This window comes from Netta rufina (assembly GCF_964035555.1).
Source record: "Netta rufina genome assembly, chromosome: 2".
NCBI classification, from domain to species: domain Eukaryota; kingdom Metazoa; phylum Chordata; class Aves; order Anseriformes; family Anatidae; genus Netta; species Netta rufina.
The window spans coordinates 154012109-154024880 of NC_140124.1; the positions used below are offsets into that span (position 1 = coordinate 154012109).

The 12772-nt window shown below is 41.3% G+C and overlaps 1 protein-coding gene across 1 annotated transcript in view; it reads right to left on the reverse strand.

Moving 5' to 3' along the window:
* Positions 1-12442, reverse strand: part of COL22A1 (collagen type XXII alpha 1 chain) — a gene marked incomplete at both ends in the record, with an annotated part of 202631 nt that extends 190189 nt beyond the window's left edge. Inside the window, 2 exons of the mRNA XM_084281700.1 lie at positions 6752-7318; positions 12352-12442. Coding sequence (XP_084137826.1) covers positions 6752-7318; positions 12352-12442 — 658 coding nt within the window. The remainder of the gene's footprint in view (positions 1-6751; positions 7319-12351) is intronic.
* Positions 12443-12772: the final 330 nt, after the last annotated feature.

The window sequence follows — 12772 nt, forward strand, 5'->3', positions numbered from 1 at the left end:
TTTTTCTGCCACAGAGTTACTTCTAAAAATATGTTATTTAGATGAGTGCTCAATCCACACCTTTGCTCCGTGACCAAAAACAGAAGCAAGACCACAGCTGTTGCAGGGCTGAATTTCCTCCTTACCTGAAGACAATGACTAGCATATTGCGTTCTCCAGAGCATCCAGGAAGAAAACCAAACTGATAAATCCCTTTGCAAAGTAGTAGCAGTGAGAGCAATAGTTGGGTCACTCATCCCACCACCAGGAAGATGCTCCCAGCCAGGCACAGTGCGTGTCCAAGGAGGGAGAGCTCTGTGGTTACAGCTACCACCCTAAACAACCAGAAGCTAAGTTAGTGGCAAGGCAGCAATAATTACTCATACTGAACAGCCTATTTAAGGGAAACGTAATGAAATCATGAAGAGATCAGTCTGCAATGGGATATTTTTGTTAAACAGGCAGATTATTCAAGGCAAGTAAGCTGTGCTGAAGCCTAGAAGATGAGTTTGAATGGGAAGAACCTGCCTAGCAATCCATTTTGTGCACACTTTAACCGTAGGATGGCAGAAAAAAGGCTCATGTTTATAGTGAGAGCATATTATGAAGCCCTTAACAAATGATATGTGGTTTATAAAGCTGGCATGAACCAGTTCTGTACCAAAAGTCACAGTCCAGCTCTTCCTTCCATCTCTAATTTCTTGTTCTCACCTCATGCCAGTTTCTCCTCTGGAACAGCAAATGGCCATGTGGCTTCACGGTGAACTAAATCAGAGTGCAAATTAATCCAGGAAAGAAGGCAACAACTCTCATTGTCTCCCTGCTGTAGTTCATGGTGGGGCCACGTAAAAGCCTGTGCTGACAGATGGGAGAAGGAAGCTGGGAAGAGTAAGCCTTTCTTTTTTAGCAGCAGGGCTGGGCTTAACTGGCTGTAAAACAGCACTGTTGCTAACTCAGAATAAACCTATTCATTTCAGAATCCCAAGTGAAATAGGAAGTTATTTAAGTGATATAGAGATTGTACACAAGCCATACAGGACTGTATTTATGCTCTGGGAAAACAGTTACTTCTACAGGATCTGCAGAGGAACTGGAGCAACCAGAAGTCACAGCCCAACCTTGAGCTCAGGCGTTTCACCAGCTCTGGAATGGTTTTGGTTTAAGCTGGTGATGACCACAACAAGTAGGAAATTGGATTCAAGAATTTAAGGCAAGTGTTTGTTTTGAAAACAAACAAACAAAAATGCTGCAAGAGAAAAAAAGAATATCCTTGCTGTGTTTGCTGGAGCCATAAACCAAGATATCAGGCTGTCCTTCAACCCACCAAATAGCAGAAGGAAGTTGCATGTCATTCCCATTTAGCCCATCAAATATTTTATACCCTCTCAGCCCACCATTCATGAAAAGTGAAAGTTCTTCTCCTCTTTCAAGCAAAAGATAAATGAATTGGAAATTATATCACAGATTTTTTATGCCTTATCAGGAAACTGCTGTTATCCAGCAAGTGTAGGAGTGAAAGGATGTGTGATCCTGTCATCTGTGACATGAAAAGACTACTACAAACTGGAGATGCTACAGAGTTTGAGAAAGCCACCACTGCAGCTGGGGGTGACAAGAGCATCAAGAAGCAACAAGAGACATCAGAGGTGATACCAGCTGGGTCACTGCAGGTTTTTTAAAATAGCAGCAGATGTTTGCTCAGCTTTTATCAGACTTTCCAAAACATCTGGAAGTGCCTAGATTTGCAAGTGAGAATCAAAATCATTGATTACTAATAAAACAAAAAGAATAGTAATCATCATTACTAATCAAAATTAGTAGCTGCACATATCTTGGATATACTGTTAAAGAGCTGAATGTGGAACGTCACAGTAAAAATGCTGTTTGTGGCAGGCATGATGCATACATGAGGCAGAAGCACAAGAGTTAGAAAATCTTCATGGGACATATTGTGCTAATCAGACTTCAGCCAGTCTGTTACACCAGAACACCTCAACCTTCTCTGCACTCAACGTGGAGGTGTGTGCCACAATTTTTTCCAAGTAAATTTATAGGTCCACTTCTGGCATGCCCCAAGTTCTTCCCAGATGACAAGAAGTTATGTTCACATTTGTGGAAGGTCTCTACAAGTGATCACAATAATGAAAAGCAGCTTCTAGATGACCTTGCAATACCAGCAGGTAAGACAAAACTACGGCGAAGCTGAACTTTTGGAGAACACAAACAGAGTCATACTCCAACTCTGAAGGTTAAACCAGTCTACAGATTCCCAAGTCTACAAATTCTGCTCACAAAGTTCAAAAGAAAACTACCACAACTAAGTTCATTAAAATATTTCAGGCTTTTCACTCCTGTCAGCTTGTTGAGTTCTACTTCCTTCCCTACTTCATGATGTCTACCACAAAGCTATCTAGAAATAAATGTTTTTACAGTGAAATCTCAGAGCTCAACAAGGAGTATAAAATGTTCATGTCAACAGTTAGGTAAATATTGCTAAGTACTGATGTGTTCAGATATTTAAATGTTCAGTTGAAATTTGACCACGGTGATTAAGTCTTTCAGGAATTGTCAGTCACTGAATTGCCACAAAATATGGCAATTCAGATGCCTACCCTTTGTTCTCAGTATATGTGATAGTTTTAATATTGAACGCCAAGAAGAAACAGCCCTCTTTTCTGATGACAAGCTCTTCTGCGAACATGCCATGAACCTGAGGAAAGCTGACTTCAAAGAAAAGACAGCTCTGAAGCTTTTAGAATATTATTTTGAATGGTACTCAAGCTGGAGTCTTGAAAGTCAGAGCCCCTTTTGCATTAGAAATAGAGCAGTAGCAGCACAGGACTTATTTTATGCACTGTGCACACAACCCAAAGTCAAGAAAGACACATACAAAATAGAAAAATACATTTTATGTATCATCTGAACATGTGATTGCTTTTGAGACTTCATCACAGGACTTGTTACTTGCTTTGAAATCAATAATAAAGCATTGGTACCTACCAGATATCAAAACATTTCAACTCTAGTTCCTTGTACTTGTAAAGAACTTGAGATTTGTATGATGACGTTGTTCTTTGGTCTACACATTTGCAGAAAAACTCATTGTGGCATACAAATCACTCTCACAGGCAACAAAAAACTGACTGTAGGAAGGGCTACATTATACATACTGCTCACTACTGGACAGAGACCAATGCTGAGCACAGTACTTCCTTAGAAAACATGTGTGTGTGCTTCTCCTATTATTAGATGTAGAAAAAATAGCTCTTAGCAGTGATTATAGGTCTAATGCCAAATTTCTTTTCAAAATCATACATGTTGATGTAGTCCAAGTCATAGACTTCTTCTTTATGGAGCCAGTGAGTAGTGAGAAAGTTTTGGAAAGTCTTTGGTCAGTTTTGAAAACTGTACCTTGTCTGGCTTAATGATAACACAATAAACTCAAATATTACAACGTGCAGAGCACTGGAATCAGTGTTATTTAAGAAATACAGGTGTTTTAGGGAACCATTGCAACGTCTCCCCCATTGAGGCTTACCAGATGATACTGTTAACCTCCAGAGCTAACAGATTTGAGCCAGTCTGATAGCTTTATACTTATACTAAGTTATCAAGTTCAGCTTCGAATAAACCTGTGTGTGAGCCAATTGGCTCTCTTTGACAAGCATAAGCCTACTATTTACCTCCCAGAAGCAGGTGCCAGTATATTTTTAAATATTCCATAGGTCTGTTGTTATCCCTACAACATATAAGCAGAAATCCTATTTAGAAACCAAGTAGCATCTCCGGAATTTTTAGCAGAATACATCTCTCCTGCTGTCTTGTAAAACCATCACCCATTTTTGCCTGCTAACTATAGTCCAGAATGTAACAGAGACTTTTGGCAAAAATATCTCCCACTGCCACCATGTCTCACTGAGCAGACATGTTATTTTTTGATTCTGCTATGCTTACTTCCACAAGATCAAGTGAGACCGAGAATGTTACTAATGCTCATAATGACGTATTCTTAGAAATAATTTCAGTCATATATAACAAGACGGAATGACAGAGTCTAGGACAGACATCCAGTGAGACTGGAGACAAGAGATTATGAGCAGCTGCTGGCATGAAATCCTGTATTTGCAACACTGCACAACTCTTCACGTTCCATAGTACAGTAGCACAGGGACTGGAAGACTCATCACTAGTCAATACAACAAAAAACTTTCTCCCTACCAGTTCCACTCATTGATTCATGTGTCTCCCAGGAACTCACAGAAGATTATGTCTATTAAAACCCTGGCTTGGTTCTGATGATACATGCTTTTATCTCAGAATGTGCACGAACCAAACAACTTGGCATGTGCCCTTGTCACGTCTTCCACCCACCCAGTAGTTTGTACATTCCTGTTTTATGCAGTGTTGTCACATTAAAATTACAGAAAGTTAACTACAACATCTCCTGTAAGTTTTACCTTCTAAATATGTATACCTATAGCCCTTATGGTGAACCCCTCTCCTGTTCCCACCATATTAACACAACTAAAAGTGGCACATGCACCAGAATAGACTGGGTCTCTTTCTCCACCAGCTCTGCCATCGTCCAAAACATTTCTATTTCACATATTCAGATTAGAAAGTTACCTGATCTCTACGTTAACACTTCTGCTGATGGTGCTCTTGCTGTCTCGTACCCTACTTCAACGGCCAGCTCCAGCGCCACCCGTAATTTCTTCATTTCACATAAAATCATAGAATGATTTGGGTTGGAAGGGACCTTAAGAATTATCTCATTTCAACCCCCCTGCCATGGGCAGGGACACCTTCTACTAAGTGCAAAACATGCAAAACGATAAATTAAACAAGTTTATTCTGCCTCAGAGCAGTTTCCTTGTATTCATTCTAGAAAGAAAAGACTTGGGAAAGATATGTAACCTGCTCTAGCAAGGCTGGGCAACCTGGTCTAGGTATCCTTGCTTGAGCAGCGTGGTTGGGCCAGATGACCTCCAGAAGTCCCTTCCTACGTCAGCCACTCTGTGATTCTGTAATAGCCATCCAAAGAGGAAGGACTGCTGTACAGAGGAAGAGAATAAATACTTTTTGATATCCAATGAAAACAGAACCGGATCAGGCTCCCAGTGTGGTGAGAGGGACTGAGGCCAGACATTGAGTAGAAAGTCTCCCCTGTTAAGACTGGAATGAAGGTTCTATCACAGAATCACAGAATTTCTAGGTCGGAAGAGACCTCAAGATCATCGAGTCCAACCTCTGACCTAACAATAACAGTCCCCACTAAACCATATCCTTAGCCTAATGTCCTTATGTCTAGGGACATTAGAGCATCTCAACAGCATCCTTGAATCAGAAAAACACCACCTGGGAACACCTGTTGTACACCTATCCCCTACAAATTCTGTTCCTGTGGAAATCATGCCATCGCAAAGATTAATACATTTTTATGCACCTGTGTTTGCTGCCTTAGAATAACTCCCCTATCCTAGATCCATTTCTTTCAAATCTACCTGCATTCACTGTGTCCCATGTACTTAAATACTCAATTCCCCTTGTCACTGTTCACTTCCTTACACTTTGTTATTCTGCCTGAATGTCCCTCCAAATGTACACATTATCCACTCATTGTTTGTTCAGCTAATTCCTTCCTCTCTGCTAGCTTTCTTACTAATAATGTTCTTACCAATAATGTTCACTGATGGCAGTCTGATTCCTTTTGTTCTCACATTTGAAACAATTCATTTAGCAGTCCACCTTCCCCTTAAATTTCTCTGTATCTAACACAACTAAACTCTTCCCTTTCACCTGCCCTTTCAGTGGTTTTATTTCTCTCCAACAAACCCACCAGTGAAGGTGGAAGCAAACACCCTGGAAAGTGACAATGATCACACTCTGGAGTAAGGATGATCCTATTAATCCTTTGGGATTTAATAATGAGTGGTATGCTCTTATGTGGGGACCTAGTATGGGCTCAGAAAGCCACGGGCAAATAGAATTATACTCTGTCAGATGGGCAAATGATTTCTTGAGAAGGCAACACAGACCTAGGTAAGAAGTACTAATAGCAGACATAATGCTATTACAGTTCTTTTCCGAGGGGCTAGAAATTCAAAGTTCATTTGTACTGTGTGATTTTCAGACACTGTTCTCTATTAAACACCATTCAAAACATCAGCAGGGTTTATGTGGTTAGTAGTCAGACCACTTGTGAACACCAGTTGTCAGTAGAGTTGGGATGCTGAAAGGCCAAAAATTAAAAGTATCTTTTTGTTTCCTAAAGGATTAATCTCAGAAGCATCCAGAGCACTCTTTTCATATTATAATGCCAGAAAATAAGGAAAAAAAAAAGGCAAAAAAAAGCACATTTCATATACAAAATAGATCAAATTCTGGGTATGAATAAGCTGTCAACCTTCACATCTATGCCAGAATACACTGGATATAGATTAAAATCTATTCAGTAATACAAAATCTAATAGAGTAACTAAACTATATGAGAACAAAAAGTGAAGTCATATTATGCTCTCCAGGTGACCACTAGAAGCTGTCTTGTATTTAATGGTGACTTGGGCAGAAAAACCCAGAAAGTGAGTGCTTCATTGCACGCTGGGTAGTAAAACAACTTCTTACAGAGGGGAACAGAGCAGAAAACAATAAAATAAAGAACTATCAGCATAGACTTAGAACCAGGTAATCATGGAAGGAAATAATCACAGACCAATGTTAATTGCACCTATTATAATTCTCTTTGTGTAGAAGAACTGGGAGCTCTACTTACTTTCACAGAGACGCCTTCTCAGCTTCCCTCGAATTTTATCGATGGCATTGTAATCGGAGACATGAAACACGTGAGCAGACTTGGGTTCTGAAGCAATCTCATCGAGTTCCTCTTTTAAGGCTTCGCCAACACCCACTGCAAAGATCCTAATTCCAGCCTGACGGGCTGCAGTGGCTGGATCCAAGACGTAATCCTGGCTCCTTCCATCAGTCAGAAGGATAGCCACTTTTTTAACAGTTCGATCACTAAGTCTCCCACCTGCTTCTTTGGAAAAGCTGTACATGTTGATGTACCTGAGAGCATCTCCAGTGTTTGTGTTGCCCCCATAGTACTTAATTTTTCTGGCGGCCTCTTTGATTTCCTCACGGGTTTTGTATTTTCCCAGGTCGAACTCGGTGGTTGGCCGATCGCTGTATCGCACCACACCTACACGGGTTTTATCTGGGCCAATCTCGAAAGTTTCCACCAAATTAGCCACCCACTGCCGAACCTTCTCAAAATCTTCTTTTCCAACGCTGGAGGAGGCGTCCAAAATGAACACGAGGTCATAGTGAACGTTCTTGCAACCTGCAGGAGTGGCAGAATATATCGCTGAGGGAAGGTGAAAGACAAGTATCAGATATAACAAATATTCCCTGGGCATGGCTCCTCAGCGAGCTGTTCTGAGGAGGCAGCAAACCTCCCTATCCTGCAGAGAAAGTGCAGATTCTCAGCCTCTCTTCCTTGTGATTCACCTCATCTGTTTCAGGACATCTACAGTAGATCGGCACACGCTTCTCTTTGAAATGCAAAGCCTTTCTCTTCCTGCACTACTAACTTCCTTTGCTCAATCTTTCACCTACACCATCTGCATGCATATGAAGCTCTTTTTCTCTTTTAAAAACTTCATTGCAGTCCCTCTGCTCAGGCAATGCTCTGAAATGACCTTGGCAGCTCAAGAGACCTGCTCTGGCCTTCCCTTTGCCAATCCTGACCTTGAGTAGTGAAGCTTTCATGTTCCCTCTTGCATTAGCATTATGATTTATTTATGCTTAGCTAGAAGCACTTCTTCTGCTCAGCATGATATCTTGGTGAAGCAAGTTTATAACAAGATTATTTTGATTTTGAGGCTCTCTGCCATTGACTATTGACTAAAGGATGACTCACTGAATACTGGGATGGCTTCCTTGACAACAAAGGGCAGTTCCTTTGTGTGAGAAAAGTTCACTTATCTCCACAAACACTCTTTTGGCTGCAGCCATGATATTTGTAATCTTAGGCCTATGTAATCCAAAAGGCAAATGTATTTTAATTGCAGTTTTCTTGCCTTATGAAACCAGACTGGTCATATATTTGTCAGCTGCTTGCCAAGAAAATAGATCTCCCAGGAGATGTTTTCTATCTCTTTCTGAACACAGACAAGCCAACCAGCAGTATATTCATAAAAAGACCCAGAGGTGACCAAGACACATCAACATAATGCCACAGCTGGACAAAATGTATACATAGATATATTTAATTTACTATTATAAGCTATAGTCCCTAACAAATTACAGTTTCAAGACTGAAAACTGCTCTACAAAGTCAATCTATCTATGGTCACAACCATCAGCCATCATTTCTCCAGTAGTTCTTCTCCCACATCACCTCAGGAAGTACAACGAACCACATGAAAAAAAAAAAAAAAAAAAAAAAAAAAAAAAAAAAAAAAAAAAACACATGTAACATGGTGCATGACAGAGAGCTGGTCCGTACAAGTGCCTGTGCCACTGCATCCCTTTTATAGGGCTTTTCTTTGCCCCATGGAACTGGAGATGTTATATGTGTCCTCTGAATTGCTGGCAATTGCTTTTAAACCCTGCTGCTTTGCCAGGCTCTGAGCTAGCCCACATCTATCCACACCCACTGAGGGCAGATCTGTCCTGTTTCATTATAGGACCTTGATTTCCCCAACTATTCCCACTACATCTATGGCAATGACCTCCTTTGGGCTCTAACCTGGATAAACCAACCTACTTCCTTTGGTCAGAAAATCTGGGAGTAGTGGTGAAAATATGTGATTCCAGTCATTCTTGCTCTACAGTTTGTGTGTTTTCACATCAGACTAGTTCCAGCCAAGTTCCAGCAATTAAATGCACATCAGTGACTAAGATACATTACATGTGCATCTGAAGTGCATCTCACAGCTCAGTTTCATAGGAAATTAATACAGGGCTGCTCACTAACGTGAACCAAAGCACAACAACAGGAAATGCTTGAAAAATTCACTGTGGAAGTTTTGAAATCCTTGCCAGGGCCCTGAGAGCATGGTTATTCTGTGGGGCTTGGCTATCAGGGATCCATGGCCTTGGGTGAACTCCTCAGGAAGCTCTTCTAGGAGCATTCAAGAAACATTTGCCTCTCCTTCCTCTGCAAGCTGCTTTTAAGGTAAAGTTGTCACCCTTGGTCCTTGCCTGAGCCACTGACTGATTTCCCAGCTTCACTTCAAACCTGCCTCACCTCTGTGGACATGCCTGGAGAGTGGCTGACGCCAGCTGCTGTTTTCAGACCTCACAGAATGAGAGAATGGTTTGGGTTGGAAGGGACCACAAAGTTAATCCATTTCCAACACCCCTGCCCTGGGCAGGGACACCTCCCATCAGACCAGGTTGCCCAAAGCCCCATCAAGCCTGGCCTTGAACACCTCCAGGGATGGGACATCCACAGCTTCTCTTGGCAGCCTGTGCCAGTGCCTCACCACCCTCTGAATGAAGAATTTATTCTGAACATTTAGTCTAAATCTATTATTTCTTAGTTTAAAGCCATTCCCGTTGTTCTGTCCCTATACCCTCTGACAAAGAGTCCCTCCCCAGGTTTCCTGTAGCCCCCCTTTAGGCACTGAAAAACCGCTGTAAGGTCTACTCAGAGCCTTCTCTTCTCCAGGCTGAACAACCCCAATTCCCTCAGCCTGTCCTCACAGGAGAGGTGCTCCAGCCCTTAATCATCTTTGTGGCCCTCCCCTGGACTCTTTCTCACAGGTCCATGTCCTTCTGGTGCTGGGGACCACAGAGCTGAACACAGAGCTCCAGGTGGGGTCTCACAAGAGCAGAACAGAGAGGGACAATCACCTCCCTTGCCCTTCTGGCCATGATGCTTTTGATGCAGCCCAGGATACAGTTGACTTTCTGAGCTGCAAGTGCACATTGCCAGCTCTTATTGAGCTTCTCATCAACCAACACCCACAGGTCCTTCTCGACAGGGCTCGTTTCAATCCATTCTCCACCCAGCCTGTATCTGTACTTGGGATTGTCCCAACTCAGATGCAGGACCTTGCACTTGGCCTTGTTGAACGTTACGAAGATGACACAGGCCCAACTCTCAAGCCTATAAAGGTCCCAGAATGTTGCAGGTGATGAAAATGAACATCATCTCTTGCTGTGTTAATTTCTGTTGCAAGGAATATTCCAGAGAGCTCACCCAGGTGCTGCTGTTCCTCCAGTATCTAAGGGAAAAACTAGTATGTATGGGTTTGGGTTCATGTTGGGAACAACCTGTCCACACAAGATCACATTCTGTGATGGCATTTTGTAAGTGAGGGAATGCTTTTCTCTAACCACAGAGCAAGAAAGGTCTGGATAGATACACCAGCAGCATGAGCAGCCTTCTGAACATTGCTGCAAGGAGGAAAATAGCAATTCTCTCAAGGGTAATGATAGCATGAAGATGATGGAATATATGGAATTATATTATTGGATGTCAATTACATTACATCCGTGTATATAGGTTAGATTGCCAAGTGTAGTTCTGCTTGCATTTTGTAAAATATAAAGGATATAACAGTAAAGGCTAAGCGAGAAATTTCTGCTTTCAAAATGAAAAAAAAAAAAAAAACACCACTATGTTAATCTATGATGCTTAAAATAAAAAAAAAAAAAAAAAAAAAAAAAAGAATATTAAATAAATTAGACTAACTAAAGAATATAAAGGTTTAACTATAAAGCCCACAAGGTACAGACCTTCCTGTTGCTCATTTTAATGACTCTCAGCAGGTGAGGTGGCTGCAGTTTAAAAACAAACACAACAGAAAGAATCTATCCTATCTGTGTTCAAGGGCAATGAGCCTTAAAACAAGGTGGTTTTGAAGTTTAAAAAGCAATGCCTATTCAGGCAGTATTGCAGGGAAGAAAAAGATGGTCTTTCGGGATCATTTTCTTAAAGTTAGTGATTCTTTGCTTACAGACCTGATGGCAGTGAGATTAAATGCTGCAGAAAAGCTTTTACTAAATATTAATCTGCATTTTTAGCACAGTAATGTCCACTACTGGACAAAATTGATTGTTTTCCAAGAATGCTATTATAATGTTGTTTACTGGCAGAAACAGTTCATGTTAAGGGAATATGGGAGATAATTCATAGAAAGTGAACTTTCAGTTTTGTAATTACAGGAATGCTCTGTGGAAACATAATTCTAGGAGTTGTATTCACCAGCTCAGACACTGAGTCAACCATTTTGCTATATTGCCATTAAAAATAGTCCACAAACAAGTCATAAGACCCAAATTATTTAAAGTAATCACAGAAAGAACATATAAATGGTACCACCATTTCCTTCCTTTGAGCGATCCACAAGCAAAAAAAAAAAATGCTATTCCACATTATTTTGTTACTAAGTACTTACTCCTGTTAAACTTGATACAAAAAGCCTTACATAGATCACATAACATCACTGTAAAGCAGCTATTCCTTAGCCAGAGAGAGTCTAAAAACTCCTTTTCTTTACTATAAATTAGCCAAGGTTACAGAATAGCATCTTCGCTAGAAAAAGAGACGGAAAGACTCCACCTCAAACATATATAAATAAATAAAAGATAATAAATAAACCTTTGGGCTTTCATAACAAATAAGCAGAGTAGGTCTACAATTGTATTTTCCCCTTGATCTCTAGCACTTCTAGATATCTCTTCCTATTTCCCCTCAAAAAATAATGTGTCCTTGTGAAGACAACCCATAGGAACAGCTTCTCAATCACACCACCCTCATTTACAGAATCGCAGAATGGCTGAGGTTGGAAGTGACCTCTGGAGGTGATCTGGTCCAACTCCCTGCTCAAGCAGGCCCACCTACAGCAGGTTGCCCTTCAGTGGCATTTGGGGGAAGGCGCTAACTGGCACAGGCCAAAAACCATGTCAGGGTCCATTCTAGACAGTAGGAACCATGAGCCAGAAGAATGAGTAGAGTACCTTGACTCTGTTTAGTGCACCAGGAAAGCCAGCCAGAAGGAAGATTAGCCAGGTCTAACCTGAAACCCCCTGAAGACAACGTAAGGAATGGTCTCCATGCCGTCTCCATGGATGAGGCATATCCATGAGCAAACATCACGCTTCTCCCTTTGTTGTGGGTGGCTGAGCCAACTTGTCTAAGCCCACAGCAGAACCAGGAACTCTAGTTAAATCATAACCTTGATCCCTGAGTTACCTCCATCCCTAAGGTCTGTTTTATGTTTTTTCAGCAGTAAATGTCTTGCTTGTTTTTTTTTTTTTTTTTTTTTTTAATTTGTTTTATTGTTTTCCTCCTACCAATGATAGCATCTCAGCCACATAAAAGCCCCAGCAGCTATTTAACAGGAGTGGGATGCTGCATACCTGCTCTTTGTGCCTCAGTTCTCTCCCCACCGAACACAAGTGTAAGAAGAACCAGGAGATGGGGTACGCGGTGTCTTCCCATAACAGACATATCTCCTTCCTCACATCAGCTTGTCTTTTCACTGTGGTGAGAAGCTCGCAAGAAATCCAATTTGTAGTCTAGCAAGGAAAATAAAGAGCAAGTGTTATCTCATAGAAAAACAAACAGAAGCAATGATGCAAGCCATGGGAGCACCGTTTTGGGGAGCTGTCGCTTCCGCCTGTCATTTTGTTGACCAGACACAAACCACTCAGACAAAGAGGCAAGAAGTTCACCTACTTTTCAAATGCTATAGCCTTTCACTGGCTCTATTCAGCGTGCAGCAGCCTGGACAGAAAAAAACGGAGAGAGATTACCAGATTATTATACTTTAATTGAGCC